The sequence below is a fragment of the Chiloscyllium plagiosum genome, chromosome 13, assembly GCF_004010195.1.
Source record: "Chiloscyllium plagiosum isolate BGI_BamShark_2017 chromosome 13, ASM401019v2, whole genome shotgun sequence".
Taxonomy (NCBI): Eukaryota; Metazoa; Chordata; class Chondrichthyes; order Orectolobiformes; family Hemiscylliidae; genus Chiloscyllium; species Chiloscyllium plagiosum.
In genome coordinates this window covers 31,271,382-31,295,022 of record NC_057722.1, presented here as the reverse complement: position 1 = coordinate 31,295,022, position 23,641 = coordinate 31,271,382, and the positions used below count along the sequence as shown (strand labels likewise).

General features: G+C 37.9%; 1 protein-coding gene across 1 annotated transcript in view; it reads left to right on the top strand.

Moving 5' to 3' along the window:
• The first annotated feature begins 873 nt into the window (after positions 1-873).
• The window catches only part of si (sucrase-isomaltase (alpha-glucosidase)), a 150,265-nt gene continuing 127,497 nt past the window's right edge, over positions 874-23,641 (top strand). Inside the window, exons 1-7 of the mRNA XM_043703005.1 lie at positions 874-920; positions 3,671-3,819; positions 4,263-4,351; positions 12,400-12,520; positions 12,619-12,728; positions 14,561-14,712; positions 21,133-21,304. Of these exons, the coding sequence (XP_043558940.1) occupies positions 3,696-3,819; positions 4,263-4,351; positions 12,400-12,520; positions 12,619-12,728; positions 14,561-14,712; positions 21,133-21,304 (768 nt within the window). The 5' untranslated portion in view covers positions 874-920; positions 3,671-3,695. The remainder of the gene's footprint in view (positions 921-3,670; positions 3,820-4,262; positions 4,352-12,399; positions 12,521-12,618; positions 12,729-14,560; positions 14,713-21,132; positions 21,305-23,641) is intronic.

Sequence of the window (23,641 nt, the reverse complement as noted above, 5' to 3'; positions counted from 1 at the left end):
ATTTACCCCTTTACCTAACACTATGGGCAATTTAGCATGGCCAATTCACCTGAGCTGCACATCTTTGGACGGTGGGAGGAAACCGGAGCACCTGGAGGAAACCCACGCAGACACGGGGAGAATGTGCAAACTCCACACAGTCAGTCGCCTGAGGCGGGAATTGAACCCGGGTCTCTGGCGCTGTGAGGCAGCAGTGCTAACCACTGTGCCACCGTGCCGCCCATCTTTCATTTTAGGCTCATTATGTTTCTGCCAATTTAGTGACAAAACAGTGTTGAGTTGTGCAGATACCCACAAGAAATTGAGACTGGCCAAATTCAAGCTAATGAAAAAAACTGAAGTAGCAATCTGAATGATGTCGATCAATAAAAGAGCATGGGTTAAAACAGGAATTAGAATATAAATACTAAAACTGAGTAAGTTTAAAAGTTGTATGCCTTGCCATCATGGTGATACTTTCAGACTTTGTACTTTTAAAATAAGGCAGTTTGTAGTTACATATAAGCACAGAAGTCAATGTGTTATCAGAATAACTAAATAACAACCTTTTAAAATACTGGAGGATTCACAGAAGCAACTAGCATTTAACATACAATAAAGTTACCAGTCACTATCCAAACAGGTACACTTCCACACAGTAACCCTAATATGATTCCTCCCTTTTTACTTGCTTACACAAAATATATGATATACTAAACTTATGTAATATTTTAACTTTATATCAGTGTAGTTGGAGCCTAGGAGATATGCGTAAAGCTATTTATGATATATTCTTTGCCTCCGTGAGCACTTTCTATTTAATTAGTTACTTAACAACATTTATAGCAGGAAATATTGGTCATGTATCAATAAAACTGAAGATTTCTGAACACTGGGCAATATCCAGTCTTAAGCCTAACAGGAGGAACATTTCAGCAAAAGTAAGATATTATTCTTCTGTTCACCTTTGCTTTACTTAATCAATGGTGTTTCTCTCAGGTCTTTATAAATTGATCTATTCACTATAAAGCAGAAAATGCTGAGAATTCTCAGCAGGTTCAAAGTTTGGGAGAAGATTTGTAGCTCGGGTGCTCGTTGTTGTGGTTATGTTCGCCGAGCTGGGAATTTGTGTTGCAGGCATTTCGGTCCCTGTCTAGGTGACATCCTCAGTGCTTGGGAGCCTCCTGTGAAGCGCTTCTGTGATGTTTCCTCCGGCATTTATAGTGATTTGTATCTGCCGCTTCCGGCTGTCAGTTCCAGGTGTCGCTGCAGTGGCCGGAATATTGGGTCCAGGTCGGTGTGCTTATTGATTGAATCTGTGGATGAGTGCTATGCCTCTAGGAATTCCCTGGCTGTTCTCTAGAGGCATGGCACTCATCCACCGATTCAATCAATAAGCACATCGACCTGGACCCAATATACCAACGACTGCAGCGGGACAGCTGGAACTGACAACCGGAAGCGGCAGGTACAAATCACTATAAATGCTGGAGGAAACATCACAGAAGCGCTTCACAGGAGGCTCCCAAGCACTGAGGATGTCACCTAGACACGGGACGAAACGTCTGCAACACAAATTCCCAGCTCGGCGAACTAAACCATAACATTCTCAGCAGGTCTCTGGTGTGTGAAATAGAATTAACTTTTCAAGTTAATGATCTTTCCTCAAAACTGGGAAAAGTTCTAATCATAGCAGGTTTTTAACAAGTGCAACAGAACAAAAGGAGGTCAGTATTGCAGGGAAAAAAGAAACATTTATTGGCAAAAGGTTATATAATGCAACAATTAAGGAAACAAAAGAGGATGTATGAATGGCAGAACAATGACCAACTGCCAACCAAAAGCAAAAAAAACCTGAAAACAATATGTAAACTCAATGAGGGCAGAGATTTATAGTCTTAAATTGTTGAATTGTGTTGCTCCAGTAGGCCATAAATTGTAATGAAAACATGAACGATTGTTCATTGAGGCTACATGAAGATCCATTGCAATATTTTAGGAGAATGAGAACTGGGACGTCAATGTGAGAGCAAGGTGAGAGTTAAAATGGCAGGAAATCAGAAGCTCAGAATTGCAAACTGAGAAAAAGTATTTCAAAAACAGTCTCCAATCCATGTTTAGACTTGCTGGTGTTGAGTAGACTCCATTGTGAGCATGCAGTACACAAAATTGAAAGAAGTACTGATAAATTGCTGTTAAACCTGGAAAAAAATGTTTGACTCCTTGCAGTGAGGAGAAAGGAGGTAGAAGGGCCTCTCTTGTTTCTCCTGTGCTTGCTTGTGGACTGACTTTTGTGGGCATGGCTGCTCAGTGGTTAGCACTGCTGTATCACAGCGCTAGGGACTTGGGCTTGATTCCAGTCTTGGCTGACTGTATGAAGTTTGCACATTCTCTCTGTGTCTATGTGGGTTTCCACTGAGTACTCCAGTTTCTTCCCATGGTCCAAAGATGCAAAGGTTAGGGAATTGGCCATGTGGTGTTCAAGAATATGTAGGCCCAATGAGTTAATTATGGTAAATGCAAAGTTCCGGGGATAGGGTGGAATGAGTCTCACAGGATGGTCTTTGAAGGGTTGGTGCAGACTGGATGGGCCAATTGGCCTTTCCCTTCACTATAAGAGTTCTATGTTCCACAAAGTAGTTATCCAATCAGTGTTTGATGTCTCCAAATCATTCCACATAATTTGGAGGAATATCTCAATAAATAAAAAGCAAGTTCTAGTTTAAAGCTAAACTTTTTATAATTTAAATAATTCTCAACTTCTGTACGTACTTGTCACTTTTCATATTTTATTGCCTTGTGAAGTATTTTATGATGTTACAATAAAAACTTGTATTGAGATAGCAACCTTAATATAATAAGATATCCCTAGGTATTTTGCATTAGCATTTTAAAATACTAAATAACACTGAGCCATAATGAGGAAATATTACATCAAATGATTCAAGGCTTGATCAAAGACGTAGGTTGTTGGGAAGTATCTTAATAGAGAAACGTAAAATTGGAGCTTTTCTTTTTTTTTTGGTGATGTGGGACAACAAGCAAAGTCAACCTCTCTTGCCTATGCCTGACTGCGATTGAGCTGAATAAATTGCTGGACTATTTCAGCAGTTAAGAGTCAGTCACATTGCTGTGGGTTAGGAACCACATGCAGGCTAGATCAGGTAAGAATAGTAGATTTCCTCTTCAAAAGTGCCTCAGTGAATCAGATGGACTTTTTCAAGAATTGCTGATATCTTCAAAGTAGAATTACTGAGCCAGGCTCTTAATTCCAGACTTCACCAATTCAATTCAAATTCAATCAGCTGCTTGCAGAGCATTATCCTGAGCTTTTGCATTAGTAACTTCCCTCTGGCATTTAAGCAACTGAAGATTATGGCACCCAAAGATGGAGCAATTAAAATTGGTTCCATTGAAATCAACTTCTCTGATACCCCATAAAAGGAAATTGAATGATCAAAATGCTAATGCGAAGTTCCTTTGGGTAACTTATTATATAAAGGGTGTATATGAAAATATTAAGTTGTTATTGTAACATGTAAAATAGTTCTAAAGATGGGGAAAAGGAAAAAATGATGAATAAAGGAAGTTTGTAAAGAAAGTGAGTGAAGGGTAATGGATAGAATGTGGCTATATACTCTGCACAAAAACTATGATGTTATTAAATTACTTTATACTCATTTACTTCCAGACATCGTTTCTCCTTATTCTAAAAAATGGCGAGAAGGAAGTTTACCAACTTGGAAGCAATGCTTATTGCTTTGTTCGTTATGATGACTATTGTGGCCATTGCTTTAATTGTACTTTCAGCCACTAGCAAACCAGAATGTCCCGACAAAGGTAAAGAGTAAAGTTCCAAGATATTTTGCATAATTAATGGTTTGGTTTTCTTTATTGTAATTTTATAACAAAGTACTAATACAAAAAGGATAAACGTGCCTAGATTTTAAACTAAACCTGAATTGGCACATACAATTGAAAGATATATTCTAACCTGCATTGGATTCAGAGATTCTCTCTATTTGAAAGATTTAAATTTGAAAAGTGCTCTTATCTGAAAGACCATTGCCTGCTTGAATGAAATGTAATAAATTTGAATCCTTGTTGTGATGAAATTATTCCACCACTTACTAATTCATTTGTGGCCTTTTCATTGCATCTGAAAGTATACTATGAGGTTTATAATTATTTCCATGAGTTAGTACAACAAATATTAAGGTTTCTTGTGTTGGCTGTATTTCCTGTGCTGCTATGTTGCTAAACCTATGTCCATCCTTTCACAGATACAGTAGAACCTTTCACCCCATTTTGTTCTTTCGCCATTCAAGATAATGATCGAACTAACTGCTATCCAGAAGCTGGAGCTTCAAGGGTAGGTTTCAAAAGCACCTTTAAAAGTTTTAGGAAAATTTGTTGTACTATGTAGTTTAAAAGGCATGTTTTAGTAATGAGCTGGCATAGACTGAAGCAAATCCCCAGACACAAAACTGACGATAGTCTTGAACTGAAATGCAAGTTTCCTTGGAAAATTGTACTTGTTTTGATGGAGTTCTTGAATTGTGCTTAAATTTTCAAACACACAGACATCCTTGAAACCTACACAAATCAGTTGACCAACAGTGAAATAAAAGCTGTCCTGCTGTTCTAAATGTCATACATCTTCAATTAAACTTGGGAGATGGATGATTTTCTGCCTATTCCTCAGCATGAATTGCAAAGTTAAAAGTTGTTTTTGACTTTGTACAATTGAAATTAAACACTGTAAAAGTTTACAGGCCTGAGAGATTATAGGTGCGTTCAGACAGTTTCAATTTAAAGAGCCATGTTTCTGCCCTGATATTTTCCATGGCAAGAGCCTGACACTTTGGAGGCTCAGTATCTCTGTTCCATTTGCAAATAAATGACACTAGATTATGTTAGTTGATTGTGCTGATTCATGAGAGTATTTATATTCAATTTATTCTAAAGTTTCAACAGAGCTCAATTTTACTTTGACCACGAAGAAAACTCCATGCTGTTCATGTTTTAAAAATCTCAAGAGCTGGCATAATCTAGTCTTTAATTGGAAAGCCATGAAAGTGGGGGGATGGCAATTGATTTATATTCCTCCGTTAGCCTTGCATCAAATTCCTTTGCATATTCTTTAGAACTGCTGCTGACCCATTTAAAATAAACAGTTGTTTTAAAATTGAAATTGTATGTGAATGCATTAAATAAAATGGCTACTGAAGGAAATTAAACCCTTGTGAGGTCAAATACGTTATTTTCACAAAAAGAATATTACCATTTAAAATAACAGTTTATGGAATTTAGATTCCATGGTGACATTGGTCCATTGTGAGCAGAGCGCTGCACAAGTTCAAATCTGAACATCATATTATGGCTATTATTATGGAGATTAATGAGTAGGATATTATTGGATCATAACCATAGTAGTTTCCTCAATTGTTGAGAAAGGCAAAGGCGTTGTGAATAATTTAGACACAGTTATGCAGAATTTTACAGGGTTATTCTATAACATTTTTCTGACTACATTATGCGCAGCACAGGTATTGCAGATGATCAGCCATTTAATTTAAAATCCTGAATTCAAATCCTGTTAATAAAATCCAATTGTACATCAATTACATACAATTTAAAGTTAATGTCACACTTATTAGTCAGACCTATTATCAGACATTTTGCCTGTTTTGGAATTTAATTTCTTTTTGAATTATGCTTAGAGAATGGGGTTGATGATAGTATGCAGGTAAGTTTCACTATTTCATGTTTTTCAAGGACTTTCTTGTCAACGGATGATAAGTTTGTGGAATTTTGGCATCTGCTTAACAAAATTGTAAAGACTAAAAACAGGTTCATACTAGAAGGAAGATCTAATGCTCTAGTGTAGTTGTATCTATTATAGAATTCGTTGTTTGGTATTGCAGGCATGATTTGGTTTCTTTTAATGAGAAAGGTGGCACAGTGGCTCAGTGGTTAGCACTGCTGCCTCACAGCGCCAGGGGCCTGGGTTTGTTTCCACCTCAGACGACTCTCTGTGCGGAATTTGTGTGCATGGGTTTCTTCTGGTGCTCCGGTTTCCTCCTGCAGTCCAAAGATTTGCAGATAGGGTGGATTGGCCATGGGAAATGCAGAGTTACAGGGATAGAGTGGGTCTGGGTGGGATGCTTTTTGGAGGGCCGGTGTGGGCTAGATGGACCAAATGGCCTGCTTCTACACTGTAGGGATTCTATAAGTATGTGCAATGCTAGCAAGATTAATTTTTCATTATTTTCTTATAATTATTTTGTGCAAGAAAATCCCTCAAACCAAATGATAGTTTTCCCATTTGATGAATTTAAGATGATTAGTTTACTACTTAATCTGTAAAGGGGACATTCCATTGTAATGTTTGTATCTTTCCAAAGTGCAAATGGTATTTGTACTGAGGTCCCAGTGGTAAGGATTGGCTGTGAGGTCCCTGTCTTGTTCTAATCCTGTTTAGCAAGGACCATTCTTGCCATAGTAGTTTAAAGACTGCCATTCGATTCTCTGATTTTTGTCATAGCAAACTTGTTATGCTTCCGGTTCCTTTATCCAAAGGATGTCTACTAGTTGTTCATGCTCACCAACGTTTGTTCAGGGCACTCAGATGAAAGGTAGGCTGGTCGGTGTGTTGAACAGGTCATTATGGAATAGTAATTGAGATACAACATGGATTGGTTCAACCTGTGTGTTGATTTTCACAATTTAGCATTGAATATACAAAGGAGTAATATTTGCAAGGACAAGATGTTGAACAGAGGATTCCAGTTACAATGTACATTCAATTGAGTGTCTACAAGAAGCATTTGTGGTGACCCATGCTAGACAGATAAACAGTGCTCTGCTACAGATTACAATAGGACCAGTGCTGAGGTCTGAGTGTTATGGACACAGTAACCCATTAGATTAATCATTTTGATAAATAGCTTGTTTCTGGTTTTGAGCTTTGCTTTTTTTTTCAGCTGTTTCTAGTTGGACTAAGTCCATCCAGAGTTACTCTCAGATATGTTTGGTTGGGGTCTTGCTTTAGTCTTTGATCATCCATACATATGAATGTGACAGCATGGGGCAGAGGGGGCATGGTGATAGTAGCAGTTGGTAATCTGAATGACATTTATCTGCTCATGTTTGACTTCAGGCCACGAGACTTCATAGACACTGGAATTAATGTTGGAGATTACTAACTGTAATACAATCTCCTCGGATGGATATGTCTGGGACATTACAATTACTATACAATTTTGGCACAGGGTCCTTGATGATAACAAGTATGACTTTGCAGGGTTGACTAAGCACAGTGTGCCGTTGCTATTGCAAGTGCCAAGATCGATGTTGGATGGTAGATCTGTTTTCTTATTTTATTTACCTGTAGTAGCCTGACATAACTAAATAGCTTGTTAGATTATTTAGGAGGGCAGGTAAGAGCTAACACATTGTTATTGAATAGCCCCATATAAGGGACTGAATGCAAAAAGCCAGTTCATTATTAATATTGTGTACTGTTTGAAAGTAAAAAGATTTGACTATTGATTTCTTTGCATTGTGTCATTGGAAATACTCATCTGATCAGTTGACAATGTATAAGCTGTTATGTTTCATACATTAATCAATGAACGAGAAGTGCATGTTATTGAGAACTACACACACATTGTTTGTGCTGACTAACTAGCTACTTCAGCACCTTGGACCTGAACTAAGTCCAGACTAATTTTATTTTCATATCAATGATCATACAATATCAGTTTGGTGCAGCTTTTAATGGATCTAATGGAAGATATTGAAAAGATAAATTCAGTACAATTTCTGTGAATGAATATTCGAAGGACATGATTTGGTGCCATATGAATGGCATGGTAGGGAAATGTAATAGTATGTCACTGATAGAAAACAGAGAATTAAATTAACAGAATTTTAAAAATATATTTGAGGGATGTGAGTTGTAATCTTTCTCATAGGTCAGAATGAGGTGTCATGGATACATAATGTAAATAAATGATTTGGTCTTGGGTAGAAAGGCCATGATGTTTATGTTTTTAAAAATGATATCAAGAGTCAGATAGAAAAATAAACTAGGCAGATGCCAAAAAGAATACAATCTGAGGAAATCAGAATGCTGGGTTAGACTCCTTTAACTTGGCATGAACACGACTGTAATGAAAATTAAATAGCAAAGTAGCCTTACCAACCCATTCAACTACCCATTCCAGACTTGCTTTTTCTCTAAAGTCTTGTCATTCAAAACAAACAGTTTTGTGGTACATTTATACAGAAACAGGTGGCTGCTCTAGGATTCTAGCAGGCACTATCCTAATTATATTGACTGATTAGAAACTCATTTCTACAGTTTCTCCAGATCATACATACATTTTTAGGACCTCCTAAAAATAATTAAATGTGTAGTACTTACATAACTTAATATATGCTATCCGCACAATACCAAGTGTATATTAATTGTGGGTTAAAATCCTCGAGAAGACCCAATGGACCTCTGAATCCTAGTTTAGCAATGTGTTGGAACTACCATCTGAGTGGGACCATCTCTAAATGGAGCAACATGGGCTTCTTTTAAAAAGTCACTGCTGTCTGACTGAAGGCAGAACCCTTCAGCAAGTGGTCAGATTTTACAATGGGTGGTGACTGCATGCAGATTGTCACTATGCTCCTTCTTTCTGATGGAAGGGGGGAGTTTGGTATTTTCTGAGAGGAGATTCCACTCAGGGTTGTCTCAGAAATGCTAAGATGTACTTCCATTCTGACAGTTCTCTAATAATGCATAACTGTGGGGAAAGGCAAACCAAGCTCTCCTTTCACAGAAGGTAGCTGCCAGATTCAGAAAAGGAAAGGTTCTGACAGTCACTTTGGCAGCTGCTGTCATACCTTAAGCACATCAGCAAGTGTGATTATAAAGTGCTGGGATGGCTGGGGGTTTGGAAGGCAGCCAGAGAAGGGTGCCACTGGATGGGAGGGGCAGGATGTCATGAAAAAAAAAATGATGTGAAATGATGAATAGGATGAAGTGTGCCAGGTTAGAGAGATGACAGCTAGTGTACCAGAGACACAGCTGGATAGACGTATGGGTGCAAAGGATAAGATGCTAGATGAATAGGAGTTGGAGTGCTAAGTGGGTAGGATTCAAAGTGAGAAGAGGATATAGTAGTAAGTGGGTAGAATGCCAAGGTACAAGGTGACAAGTTAGATGATATAGTGTTTAGGGTAGGTTGGGGTGGATGTGCAAAATTGTGGATCACTCCTCCTCACTCTGGAGATAGCACTGGCTTGGGTGACACACTCTCTGCCAATCTTTCTAGCAAAAGTGTCCTCTTTTCTCCACCGCCCTCCCCCTCAGGATTTCCATGACCCTTTCAACGAAGCAGAGTGCTACATTTTCCTTGCCCTGCTATCTCTCCTGACCCTATCACAGCTAAGCAGCACAGTTCGCAGATGTCAACTCTGCTGCAGGTGTGCAGTGGGCATTAAAAGATGATGGGGCACCAAGGGATGCTAGTCTTATGAGAACCCCCATTGATTGTTGAGTTTGTCTACAAGTGACATATGGTAGAATGGGGCAGAAATAGGATGAGTCATGTCATAAGGGCTCAAATTGCATTTAATGTGGTGAGTTTGGTAAGATACAGTGAGAAAACATGCTCTGCCTTGTGGCAAGAATCGCTTCGCCAAGCTTGATGCAACTCTTACTTTACCAAGGAAGTGTAAGATTCAGCCCTTAGTTATTGAAACCCAGTGGGAAGAACATCCATGTGAAATCTTTAGCAGAAATAGACTAAATCTTGATAACTAGTCAAAGTTAATTACATAATACTTAATAGCTAATTACATTAGATCTGAGCTACACAATGGTCTCTTATGGGACATCAGGCTCAAGCTAGAAAAAAATATACTTTACTCTTAGCTATGTTAACTTAACACAAGAGCAATTTGAATCAAATGCTTGGGACACTGTTTAGCTCCTCCCAGGATCAGTCCTTTATATCCAGAGAGGTAGAGTTTACCTTATAAATGTCAGTTGAAAAGCAAAGTGTAATAGACCTTAACCTGACAACCAAGTAAGACATTGTGGCAGGGGATGGCACATAAAAATGATTGAACTTAACATCAGTCCAGACAAGGCAATTCGCATGACGATTTGACAGACATCAGTTTGAAATTATCAGTGCCATAATTTAAAATTCATTAAACAAATGCCTCCTTTTGTTCTGTTGAACTGATATAAAATACAATTATCATCATAATACATCTTTTCAAAGGCAATTGTGCCAAGAGAATTATGATACACATTATAGTTTGTGTTAATAAAGGAAGATGGATATTGCAAATGTGTGGGAAACAAAAGAAATTTGAACAAAATCCAAACAGATCATTATCATGAGGGAGAATTGACTGCAACCACTGAGCAAACAAAGTAGCAAATGTATCATGTATTTACTGTTTGCTAGCCTTATCCTTCTCTGTTTAATTTTTGAGATTCTTTTGTTCAGGAAATTGCTTTAAGGGAGAAATTTAAATAAGCAATCTCTACTGGAGATCTGTGATCTGTGCATACAATGCAAGCAACAATATATTTTCTTAAGTAATCAAACTGAACCATTGCTATTGAGAAAATCAAAATCTGAGGAAGAAAAACAGGTAGCTGCATTTTAAAACAGATCAGAGTTAGGATTCGAGGTGAGCAGGACTGTAATTTCAAGCTGTTGGCCATCATAACAGTTTGAAGTCGTGGTACTGACCCGGAACCATGTTTGGAGAGCCGGGTTAGGTCAGAATGGCAAACTCCATGCAGGTATCAAGTAGCTAATTAAGAGCAATTGCCAACTAATCCTGCACTGAGGAAATAAACATTTGATTAAAAAAGTAAGTCCCATAGAGAAAAACATAAACAAAAACTGCATTGATTTCCTTTTAATCTTCAAAAGAGATTCCATACATTTCATTGTCAGTGTCAAAGAGGTTGTTTGGCAGTGATTAAGGTGTATCACACTGTTAAAAAAAAAGACGGATAAACCTAACTTCCTGAGGGGAGTTAAAATTTGTCTCCCTATTGTGCTATATCTCTCTACTGCCTTTTGCGCTTCCTACTTTTTCCAGAGTTTTCCAATCTTCTTACAACATCAAATGTTGCTATTTGATTCTTTTAAAAATGTGTCTTCTTCTGGGTAAAAGTGAATTTTTCCCACTTTTCATAGTCCTAAACATCATTCACTTCCTTCTACATAAATGCTTTAATATAATTCTCTGATCCTAGCATTTATAAACCTTCCGGCTGAAATCTCAGCTTAATTAATGAGTCCCCGTCATTTTACCCTTCAGTCTGTCTTGATTTTCTTCTACTATGAGACTCTTCCATGAGATTTACATAAATCTTGTCACTTTTCAACTAAAGTAAATGCTGAGGCCTGCCTAATGTTGTAGCCCTTAAATAACTGAAATGTTTTTCTGGCCTTTTCATTGTTTCTTGCATCTCAATGTCAACGGTGGTGATGCTTCATTGTGAGAAATGAGAACTTTCTTTCTGCACAACATATCATCCCATTTCTGTTTTTTTGTGCTATTTTTAATAAAGTTATTCTCTTTTGGCATAGGGTCTTCAGTTGCTTCTTAGAGAGTATGTTTCTCTTAGGTGTCTGCATTTTGTTTCACTGGTTGCCTTTTCTCTTTTTTTTTAATCTTAAGCTCTTGCCTCAAGGTAATTACGTTTCAGCTGCTGACTGACAATCTGTGTGTTTTTAAAGCCAGGTCCACACTGTTACAACCTTGTAAAATCTGGTATTTTCCCAGAGGTCTACTGTATCACCTTGTGATGTATGTCACCTCCATCAGTATTTGGTGTTGAGTAAGGCTTTTTTGAAGTAGCTTGCTGTCACAAATCCTCTTTTGACTTTGAGGATGTCCCATCATGAAGTAGCTATAAAGCAAACACTTTTTCAATAACAAAAAGGTTTATTGCATGATAGCTATAGATACAATGACATTTGGTAAGACATAATTACCAAGACATAGAGAACTGGTGCAGAAATACCATTCCCTCCAAATGCTAGAGTAGAATTCTTTGTTTCTACCTACAGACTGCATAGGACGTCAATACATTGTCTCAAGCCAATGTAACACGAATGTTAACTACTTCAGAATCATTGCCAATAGAATGTTATGCTATTTAATGTATTCGAATGGGGAGTTAGTAGATAAGACATTGATTTCATACAGTTTACCAAGGAGTGGTAGATTCAGACTTTTGCATTGCCTTTCATATATGCAGTTGCCTGAAGCAAGAGCTCAATTTGTGCAATTTTGTTTTGAAAGAAAGAGGTATGGGTGCTTTTAGCGTGACCATTATTTTTATTGTCAATTCTGATCTGATATTTTCCTTTTTACTCTTTCTAGGAACGCTGTGAAGCCCGAGGTTGCTGCTGGAAACCAGTGACCAATGGAAGTGGGCCTTGGTGCTTTTTCGCAGTGAATATTGGATACAAAGTCCAAGAAAGTGTAAAGAAAACACAAACAGGTTGCTCTAATGACTTGATTTGTTGTCTGCCTCTTTTAACATGTAATTTGTATTTCTTTCCTCATGAGCACATTTAACCTAGATTTCATTTTGTATAGGGTTTGAAACTCTACTTCACCGTATTCCTTCTCCCTCCCTTTATGGAAATGATATTGAAATACTGCGATTGACCACTGAAATTCAGACACCAAATCGCTTCCGATTCAAGGTTAGCGTGCTTTTAAGAGAACAAAACTCTTTATGTACATTTTAGTAATTATATCTTATTGTGTACTTCAGGATAACTGACTGAGGCCAAACCAATGTTTTACACATGTTTAAAATAATTTTTTTTATTCAATGCATCTGCTGTTAAAGCTCAGGATACTGTTTGCTTTATTAACTGTTCTCTCAACCGGTCTTGTAATCTTCGTTGCATTATGTACACATATACCTTGGTCTCTCTGCTCCTGTATCTTATTCAGAATTGTGCCATTTATTTTATACTGTCTCTCTGCATTCTACTAAAATGAATAGCTTCTATCTGCATTAAATTGCATCTGCTACTTGTCCACTGTTCCACAAGTTAATGTCTTTTTTCAAATTTGATATTATCTTCTTCCTGGCTCACAATGCTTCCCAGTATTCATAAATGTTTAAGCAGTACCTGTGCACCATAGTCTAGATCATAAATGTATATCATGAAGAGCAGAGATTCTGGGAAGCGTTGTGAACTCCACTATCAACACTTTCCCCAATTGGAAAACCAACCACTCACCACAAATGTTTGTTTCCATTCACTCAGTCAACTTTGTACCTGTGTTACTAAACATCCCTTTTATTGAATGTTGCTCATAAGTCTGTTGCCTAACACTTTATTAATTCACTTTTGGAACTCCACGCACATCCCATCAACATTATTACCCTCATCAACTTTCCCGGTTCCTTCATCAGAAAACCTGAAGCAACTCAGTTGAACACATTTTGCAATTAGAAATCTGATTACATTAGGGCAGAAACTTATAAGAGACTGAGCAATGGGAGCCAGTGAGATTAATGTCACTGAAGTCTGGTAAGGTCTATCACTAGCAGCTTGCTTCAATTATTGACAAGCATTGTGACAAGTTTCTCACCAGACAGTGGAAAGTTGCCAATAAGGGAGTTCATTGCATATTAAATGTCTTGGCAACCACCCAATTTATATCATTAATATTTTGCTTCCTGTCTGTCAAGATGCAGAAATCAGATTGGGTACCATTAACTTCAGCTCGCTGCTTGCTCTGAAGGACCTCCATGTTAGTTAGGGCTAAACAGCATCTCAGGGCATGATTAACAGGCACCAGCCACATGCAAGGAAGCACAGACATGCATTTCAGGATGCATCAGCAACTAGCATTGAAGGAGCACTTTACGCACATGGATGAAGAGCCAGCTTATGAATTAGACCAGGCTGCATCTCAGGGCTGAAAAGTTGCTCTCTTAATATTTGTCACATAACACATACCTGGATGCTTGCACCATCTACACCTCACCTTGCCTTGCAAGTAGCATTATCATTAGTGTAGTACAAGACAAGTCAGCTTGCAATGGTGGCGAAAAAGTGGGCAGGTCCAGGCTTTTGTAAGTTAGTCTGGTGGGGACCTGTGGAATTGCACAGCCTGTGGCTGTTTCGGAAAGACAAGCAAGATGACATTTGGATGTTTAAGGGCTTATTACCAAGTAGAAATGGAGGCTGGAAGCCACTGGTTAAGGAACTTAAGGAAGGGACATTAAAAGAAAGTGGCTCAGCTGTTAGTGCTGGTGCAAAAAAAAAACCCGTTCTGCCTTATTTTTCTTTAAAATGCATCAAAACATTCAGCTTTTTCACATATTTGTATTATGTCTTATTATCAAAAGAATTAGTTACCAAAACCTCTAATTAAAATGATTGGATAACAAACTTTACTTTTCTTATGATCAGATTGATATCTTAGTGAAGGAATGGTGTTTAAGGCATAATGTTAATTATTTTTACAATGTTCTTTGAACAGACAAATTCATTTTGTTGACTGTCATGTTAAGATTACAGATGCTAACAAGCATCGATTTGAAGTTCCGCATGAAATCATTAAACCATTTGATGGTCCTGCAGTGCCAAATCCTAATTATGAAGTTGAGCTTGCTAAGAATCCTTTTGGAATTTTAATCAGGAGAAAGTCCACCAGGACTGTGCTGTAAGCAATTTTCTTTCTAATATGTGTTTACCATGTTATTGACACAGGATATTTGTAACAAATATATTATGGAATTTATCTTTCTATTTTTTGGTGAAGGTTAAAGGTACATAATCATAAGAAATTTTATATAAATGTGTTTGTTCCAAGATTTGGTCACCACCAGTTTAAATAAGTGGTTTTTACTGAAAAAAAAAGTCCTATTTGCTCATACTGCATTAATTTTCCCCAAATTCTATCTTTTTGAGTAGGTTTGGTAATAAATTGGCTTAGATTTTCATTCTTGAGGTGGGAATTGAGAGTTGAGATCATTCTACCCAATCCCATCCCTCAAGAGAAAGTTCCCATAAAGACAAGATTTTCCTTGCAATGAGGAGAACTTTGTGGATGCAGTTGGACCAGCTGACCTAGGAAAGAAACCAGAGCCAGTCATAATGGCTGCAGAGATGGGGGTAGGATGTTTAACAGGCCTGCTTCAATCCTGTGGAACATCATCGGAATTATGATCAGAAAAGTAAGGCCAACTCACTATCAACGGTAATATCTTCTCAACCTCCACACAAAGCCCCATTCATTTGACATCATGCTCTCCAGCAAACAACAATGGCCCGTTATGTCCATTCATGCACTATACACTGTTCTTATGACCAATTTGGAGTGGTCATGCCTCATTAAACATTATTGGTGGAGAGTTAGACATTTATTAGCATAGTCTTAGTCATAGAGATGTACAGCACAGAAACAAACCCTTCAGTTCAACTCACCTTGCTGATCAGATATCCTAAATTAATCTAATCCCATATACCAGCACTTGGCCCACATCCTTCTGAACCCTTGCTATTCATATGCCCATCCAGATGCCTTATAAATGTTGTAATTGTACCAGTCTCCACCATTTACTCGGCAGCGCATGCCAGGCACGCACCAACCTTTGTGTGAGAAGGTTGCCCCTTAGGTCCCTTTTATAACTTTCCCATCCATCCCGAAACTTATGCCCTCTAATTCTGGACTCCCTCAACCCAGGGAAAAGGCCTTGTCTACTTACCCTATCCAGGCCCTCATGGTTTATAAACCTCTATAAGTTAACCCTTCAGCCTCCAACGCTCCAGGGAAAACAGCCCCGGTCTATTCAGCCTCTCCCTTCAGCTCAAACCCTCCAATCCTTCAACGTGTTTGTAAATTTTTTTTTCCCTTTCAGGTTTCACAACATACTTCTAATAGGAGGGAGACCGGAATTGCACCCAATATTCCAAAAGTAGCCTAACCAATGTCTAGTACAGCCGCAACATGATCTCCCAACTCATATAATCAATGCGGTAAAAACAATGACTGCAGATGCTGGAAACCAGAGTCTAAATTAGAATGGTGCTGGAAAAGCACAGCAGTTCAGGCAGCATCCGCGGAGCAGTAAAATTGACATTTTGGGCAAAAGCCCTTCATCGGGAATACCTCCTGCTGAACTGAACTGCTGTGATTTTCCAGCACCATTCTAATCTAGACTCATACAATCAATGCTCTGACCAATAAAGACAAGTATACGAAATGCTGTCTTCACTGTCCTATCTACCTGCAACTCCACTTTCAAGGAGCTATGAACCTGCACTCCAAGGTTTCTTTGTTCAGCAACACTCCTCAGGACCTTACCATTAAATATAGCAGTCTTGCCCTGATTTGCTTTTTCAAAAAGCAGCACCTCACATTTATCTAAGTTAAACTCCATTGGCCACAACTGAACCCCAGGGAAGAACGATTCTTGTTTAACAGGTCTGGCTCAGTAATTTATTTTGTCGGTTGCAGAATGCTTCTTTATATAAGGTAAAGTGGTTTTACATACTTTCTGTTACTGTTTTTGATACTTTAAAATGTCTGAATGATTGATAATTCTATTGGCTGGTACTAGAAATGAGTTTTTTTAAGAATGTTGAAGTTATCAATTAATGACATTTAAAAAAAAAGCTTTTCTAAATATTCTATTATCACGACAAGATTCATTTGTTCTGGACAGTGTACAGTGAGCAAATGAGCATGAGGCTGTCAGAGGTTGGCATTGGGAAAAGCAGATCTGTAGGTAGTTGCTTGGACAGAGTTTTGCATGGAAAAGTCATGAGGGGCCATGAGGGGCCATAAATGGATAGGGTGCTTGGACAAAGCTTGACATGAAATCATGGGCATGACATTTTACACTTACCTTTCATAAGATCATAGAATCGCTACAGTGTGGAAGCCGATCATTTGGCCCATTGAGTTCACACTGACTTTCATCTCACCCAGATTCTAACCCCTATTCTAATCCGTATAGTCCTGCATTTCCCATAGCCAATCCATCTAACCTGCACATCCCTGGACACTATAGGCAATTTAGCATGGCCAATCCACCTGACCTGTACATCTTTAGATAATGGGAAGAAACCAGAGCATTTGGAGGAAGCCTATGCAGACATAGGGAGAATGTGCAAACTCCACACAGTTTATTTATTTTACTTAGGTCTACGTCTAACCCTAACTCTTACCCTAAACATATACCATATGTTCTCTCATCCAGACTGTGTTTTACAACTTCCCTGATGTGTCATGATTCAGGAGAAACAAGTTAAGCAAAACCAATCAAGCAAAACTGTTTCTGGTCTTTCTTGAATCTTGTTGTTTGTCAATTCATGTGCTGCAGTATCATAATCAGAATCTCTAAACACCATATTCATCCTACTGCCAGTGCCAACCATTAGAATTTAACAACTTGGACCACATAATTCAAGTAACTTTTCTGTAATCATGATCTGGAAATCTGTTAGTCTCTCAGCAACATAGAGCTGTAAAGCATGTGGTCATCCATATCAATCTTCCATCACTACCGTGGCAGTGTTTTCTTCCTCTGCTGTTTACTCTTTTTCTGTAACTTGTTGTCATGTTGAAAAATGAGGAGAGAGTGAGGACTGCACATCAGAGTCAAATAACCTAGAGTTTATGCTCGAAACCTTGCCTCCCCTGCTCATCGGATGCACCACACCTTTTGACTCTGATGTTGAAAAATGAATTACCTATTCAGCAGTATCATTCTAAAACAGTTTTGATGCAAGTTTAATGAAAAGATAAACATTATCAAACCACAGATTTCAAAGGGCAACCCTGTGTTCATTTACAAAACCATGACTCGTTTAAGATATGATTCATAAATCACTCACTGATAAGCAACATAAACATACAGCAATTGGACCAAAAATATGAACCTATCTAAAATCAAATTTACAGGATCTTTCATGCTGATTTAAGCTGGCCCAGTTCACAAACCTCATCAAGTCACCAAATCAAAATGAGAAGATTGCCATCTTTCCAACTATTCCATTTGGAGTTGATCAAGAAGGAGTTTCAACTCAAGATTGATTATTAGACACACAGAAGGGCTTATGCCCGAAACGTCGATTCTCCTGTTCCCTGGATGCTGCCTGACCTGCTGCGCTTTTCCAGAAACACATTTCCAGTATTAGACACACAGGCAATGGTTGACATATTTTAAAGATGTTAACTATTAAATATACTTAATGTAGTGAGATGCTAGCTAATCATCTGTGTTGATTTTCCAAATCATTTTCATAGCTTTAAATCAAGTCAATCAATGCTTAATTTTTGTGGTATTTTCAGCTATATTACTAAACCTTCAGCAAGTTAACACTCTTAAATACCATAAAACGCAGGAGCAAAAATTGTCCGGTCAGCCCAGTGAATCTGCTTTGCCATTCAATAAGGTCATGGCTAATTTGGTGGGCGGCATGGTGGCACAGTGGTTAGCACTGCTGCCTCACAGCGCCAGAGACCCGAGTTCAATTCCCACCTCAGGCGACTGACTGTGTGGAGTTTGCACATTCTCCCTGTGCCTGCGTGGGTTTCCTCCAGGTGCTCTGGTTTCCTCCCACAGTCCATATATGTGCAGGTTAGGTGAATTGACCATGCTAAATTGCCCGTAGTGTTAGGTGAAAGGGTAATGTAGGGGAATGGGTCTGGGTGGGTTGCGCTTCAGCGGGTCGGTGTGGACTTGTTGGGCCGAAGGGCCTGTTTCCACACTGTAAGTAATCTAATCCAATAATTCTCAAGTCCATTTTCCTGTCTTGCCTCAATATTCTTAGATTCATTTCCTGATTAAAAACTGATCTGGTATTGAGGACAAGTCTCAGACTCATTAACTCAGCAGAATAGATGAAATAATACAGAATAAAGGTACATGTTCCAAGGCATTGCAATGCCCTCTACTGAAAGTCAGCAACCTTCTAGCAGCCATGCTGTAACCATAGAAATGTCATTATAAAAGGTAAAGGTAAAGTTGCCATAGTCCCAGAGGACTTGAGGTGGGATAATGTGAAGGACATCATGCCTCGGACAAAGGAAGATGTTGAGAGGAGAGGTCTTCATGGTAACTTCAGTTGGTGCAAGAATTGAACCTACATTGTTGGTGTCAATCTGCATTGCAATCCAGCCAACTGAACTAACCTACTCCTTATGCCATTGTATAGGGGTATTATGATAGCAAAGGCATACAGATTACAGGCACTAAGGAAAAACTCAATGATGATTAGTTGGTATTTGTATGCAACATGACATGCTTTGACTTTTGTTTAATGTGTTTATTTTCTGTTGATTTTTATTTTTGTATTGTGGTCAAACAGATGGAATGATTGTCAGCAACATGGGGATGATAATGTATAAAACTGTGGTGAATAAGAAATTGGTTGTCCGCTTTTACTGCTTTCCACTAGAGTACTTGAATATTGGAAGGCATCAGCTTATGCAGCAATTAAGCCAGAGAAATTGTCCCCTATACTTTGGAACATGATTGGATCCATAATTGTGTGAATTGTCTGTGGCGTTTATAGTTTACAGCAGATAACCACAATTCATGATATTTGCTCTGTTGTGTATTTCACGACTCAAGCAGCGCGATCGATGCAGTGAATGCATTTTGTCAGCATGCTTGATCTAAAATAATTGACATAGTACAGCTTTCATTGTGTGCAATTGGGCATTGGCGCGATGAGCTAGCATAAGAGACAGCAGAAAGCATGTGGCACCTGGTCTGTTTGCTGTTGTGGCTCAACAAAAGACATAGCAGACAGTTACAATAATTAAGGCATCATGATCGCAGTCAAGAACAAAGTCATTGACCTGCAAGATTTGCTACATACGGTCACACAGCCGCCAAAGATTGAGGGACTTAAATTCCTTGCATTTGTGATAGTTCAGTGTTAACATGCAGTGCTGAGAAAACAACATCTTACACTGTGGGGGTGATTAAATTCCTGGTAAAATTACAGAAGTAGTCTCTGCTGATCTCTTGCAAGTGAAAATGAAATCTAGTTAGGTCTCCAAACAGAGACCCTCAGGAATCTCTTCTTCAACAGTGGACAGCAAAAATGTATTTCCAGTTCAAGCCTTGGAAAGGTACTGATGCATGAAATGTGATGGGCACATTACCCATTTTGATTCTCTATGTGGAACTGTAGCAACTGTAAGATTCCATTTGAATTTTGTAGGATGCTTGTGATTCGGCTAGTACATTGAGATAGGAACTTGAATCATACTTCAGTGCAATTTCATTATGTACCCATAAGTTTGTCAGTTAAGCCCAAAATGGAAACTCTAGAACATAATTTACAGATTTAGAATGAGTTTGTACTTTGAAAATAAATGTTGTCAACTTATCACATCTAATAACAATTTATATAATCAGCTTGTATTTTGACCTATAATTTCAATCTGACCATCTGCAGTCATTTGTTCCTAATTAAGTATAACTACTATTAATTTGATAAACAGCAATTAGTATTATCAATGATAAAAGTCATAGTGCATTAAGAAGCGATCTGAAATATATCAAATCATTCTTGACCTTTATACAGGGGTTTCAGGAGCTTTGTATGCTGGATTTTACAGAGATTTGTGAAAATGAATAATGTTAAAAGTATACAAGTTTTGGTGGACATGATAGAATTTTTAATAACTTTGCAAATATTGCAGATACCTTTGAATTTATTTTTCCTAATGTGATGTAGAACATGATTTACATACCTGTCAAGTTATGTTGTTTACTTACATGCATTTTGTCTCACAAATTAAATATTTTAAGAAAGATTGTGGCAACTTCTAATTGTTAAGAACATATAAAGAACAGGGATTAAAGGTCTCAGCATTATGAAAATGAATTATGTGAACTGAGAAAACATAAATTGCTCATTGTAACATCTTTTACAATTTCGTTTGGAAAGTCAGGTTGTTGGCTTATTTTGGTTATGGGCAATTAAGAAGAGAGACAAAATGTTTCTTTTTTTTCTATAGGTGTGTGTAAGTTGTAGATTGTTCTGACATTTTTTTAATTAAAATGTTTCCTATTGTATTTCATACAGAATTGAAACATAATAGCATTTCTATCTGTAGGTTTGATACTACAGTCGCACCATTGATTTTTGCTGATCAGTATTTGCAAATAACTGCAACACTTCCTAGTCACAACATCTATGGGCTGGGAGAACATGTTCATAAACACTATCGTCATGACACCAACTGGAAGATCTGGCCTATCTTTACCAGAGATGCATTTCCTAATGGGGTATGAAAACTATTTTGAATGCCAATTTTATTTTAAATAATACTATCAAATGTTTAAACATGCCATGTTGCCACCTTGTTGTTTTATCCTATTGGTTCTATTCTGGAATAATTGAACAGAAAAACAGACTTAATGTTCTCAGAAATCAACATTAAGCCAGCATTTGTCTCAGAAAACTATGGTTCAACTCCCATTTCAGAGGTCTGAGCCCAAAAATCAAGGTTGACATCCAAGCGAAAGATTGAGGAAATACTGCAACATTGGAGCTGCTGTATTTCATTAAACTGAGGTCTAGTACACCTTCTCATGGCAGTTGCAAAAAATTCCTCAGCACTATTCAAAGAAGAGCAGGGTAATGCTCACGATTAGTGTTTGCCCTTTAACACTAAAATCAGTTGTCTATCAGGAAGTGATGGTTAAAAGAAGGGAAAAAAACTGCCAGAGTGGTGTTTACTCATACAAAGGCATATTTATAGCTTATCTTCATTAAAACAGTCATCTAATCAGGTATAACTTTTCTTTACAACAGTTATAATCTTGATAATTGTCCTCTTATCTTTCTTCTTCCCATGCAAAGACGTGAGTCTGTACTCATGCCATGAAGCAGTTAGGTAAGAAATCTTTCCATTACCTGATGTGATTGGCTGTTCACTCAGCATGAGTGGATCATGCTGTATTTGTGCAATGGTATTTGGCAGACTAAGTTGGAAAACTTTACAACTCAGCAGATCTGCCTTGACATAAAGTGCCTATCACATGTAATGTGATACGAGCAAGTGCAAAGCTGGCTGGGTAGAAGACTCACAGTGGGTTATCTAAGACACTGTCTGAGTTGTTATAAAAGTTGTTAGGCCCTTTAAACCCTCCATGTCCCCACCATACAACCTTATAACTCCATGCCACATTCATGCCACTCCATGCAATGTCACAGTTCCCATGCCAATTGACACCCCTCACCTTGGAACCACTGTGGTCAGACCTCAGAGCCACATGGAAGTGAAAAAAAATAGAATTATTATAATTCTTATAATCTAATAGAATTTTCATTCATTCACAATAATTACTGTGAAAACAACGTCATTCATGAAGCCAATTCATGTAAATCTGCTCCAGTATTCAATCTGTTACAAAAATTAACAATTTTCTTCTCAGTAAACTCATCAATGACAGATCATCCTTTAAAAGACTTCCAAAATGGCCAAACAAAATGTGAACTAAGCAACCCACTCACCCCAGTTGAAAGAAGTGGTTTTGGAGCTTTTGAGAATCAACAAAGTATTCACAATAGGCACTGATTTACAACCCTTGGAAATATCAACAATAGGAGAAAGTGAGGTCTGCAGATGCTGGAGATCAGAGCTGGAAATGTGTTGCTGCGCTTTTCCAGCAACACATTTCCAGCAAATATCAACAATAAACTATTTATCTTTGTTCTAGCTACATGAGGTGACTTCTGTACCAAAGCAAACCAGCTACTAGTTTTGCATTCACTCTGATTGCTGCAGCCTTTTTTATTTCATGTTTTGGCAAGTAAAGAACTTCAAATCATGACATTTTAACAAACCTTATCTGCCCTTCAAGAACATTTATTTTAACTAACACTAACTTCAAGTGATCCTGCTGAGTGTGGGGCTGATTCATACTCTTGCTGCTATCCTTGCTGGCAAAAAAAATCACAAGCTGGAAGCGGAGTGGTAATTCTGCACACTCATCCCACCCACCACTTTTAGAGTTGGTCCAACTCCATGGAAATTTGACACATTGCATTTATACTTTGTCTTTATCATAGAAACTGTTGTAAACTATTTCATAGAAATGAATGGAAAACATTGGACGTTAAGCAAAATATTCAGAAAAAAAGTTGAGAAAATAATGTAAGATTTTTAGATAAGTCTTATAGGAGGAGAAGGTGAAGGGATTGCATCGGAAATTGAGACTGAGGTGGTTTAGTCCATCACTGTCAATGCTGGACATTGCACCAGCATTGAATCAGGTTAGTGTGGAATTCAATTTAATGTGCAGGAATTTGTTTAAAAGGCTATTTTACAGTTTGTTGGTAGTATGGGCTTGCTTGCAACTGTCATTCTTTGTATTGGTCATAAGAAAAGAATATGGAATACCCTTGAGTTGTAACAGCACCTAGGCTCTGTCTTCCATTTTGCTTGATGCTTATGTTATTTGTGGGAAACATCGGTAGATGTTTCATTTCAGAAAACCTACCATGCAAGTGCAAATTGTTGTCAAGCTCATTGCTTGAAGCAATTTAAAATTGTCAATGGTGTGACTGTTAAGATTAAATTGAAATTGATAACTGTAAATGTTGCATGAGATATGCAT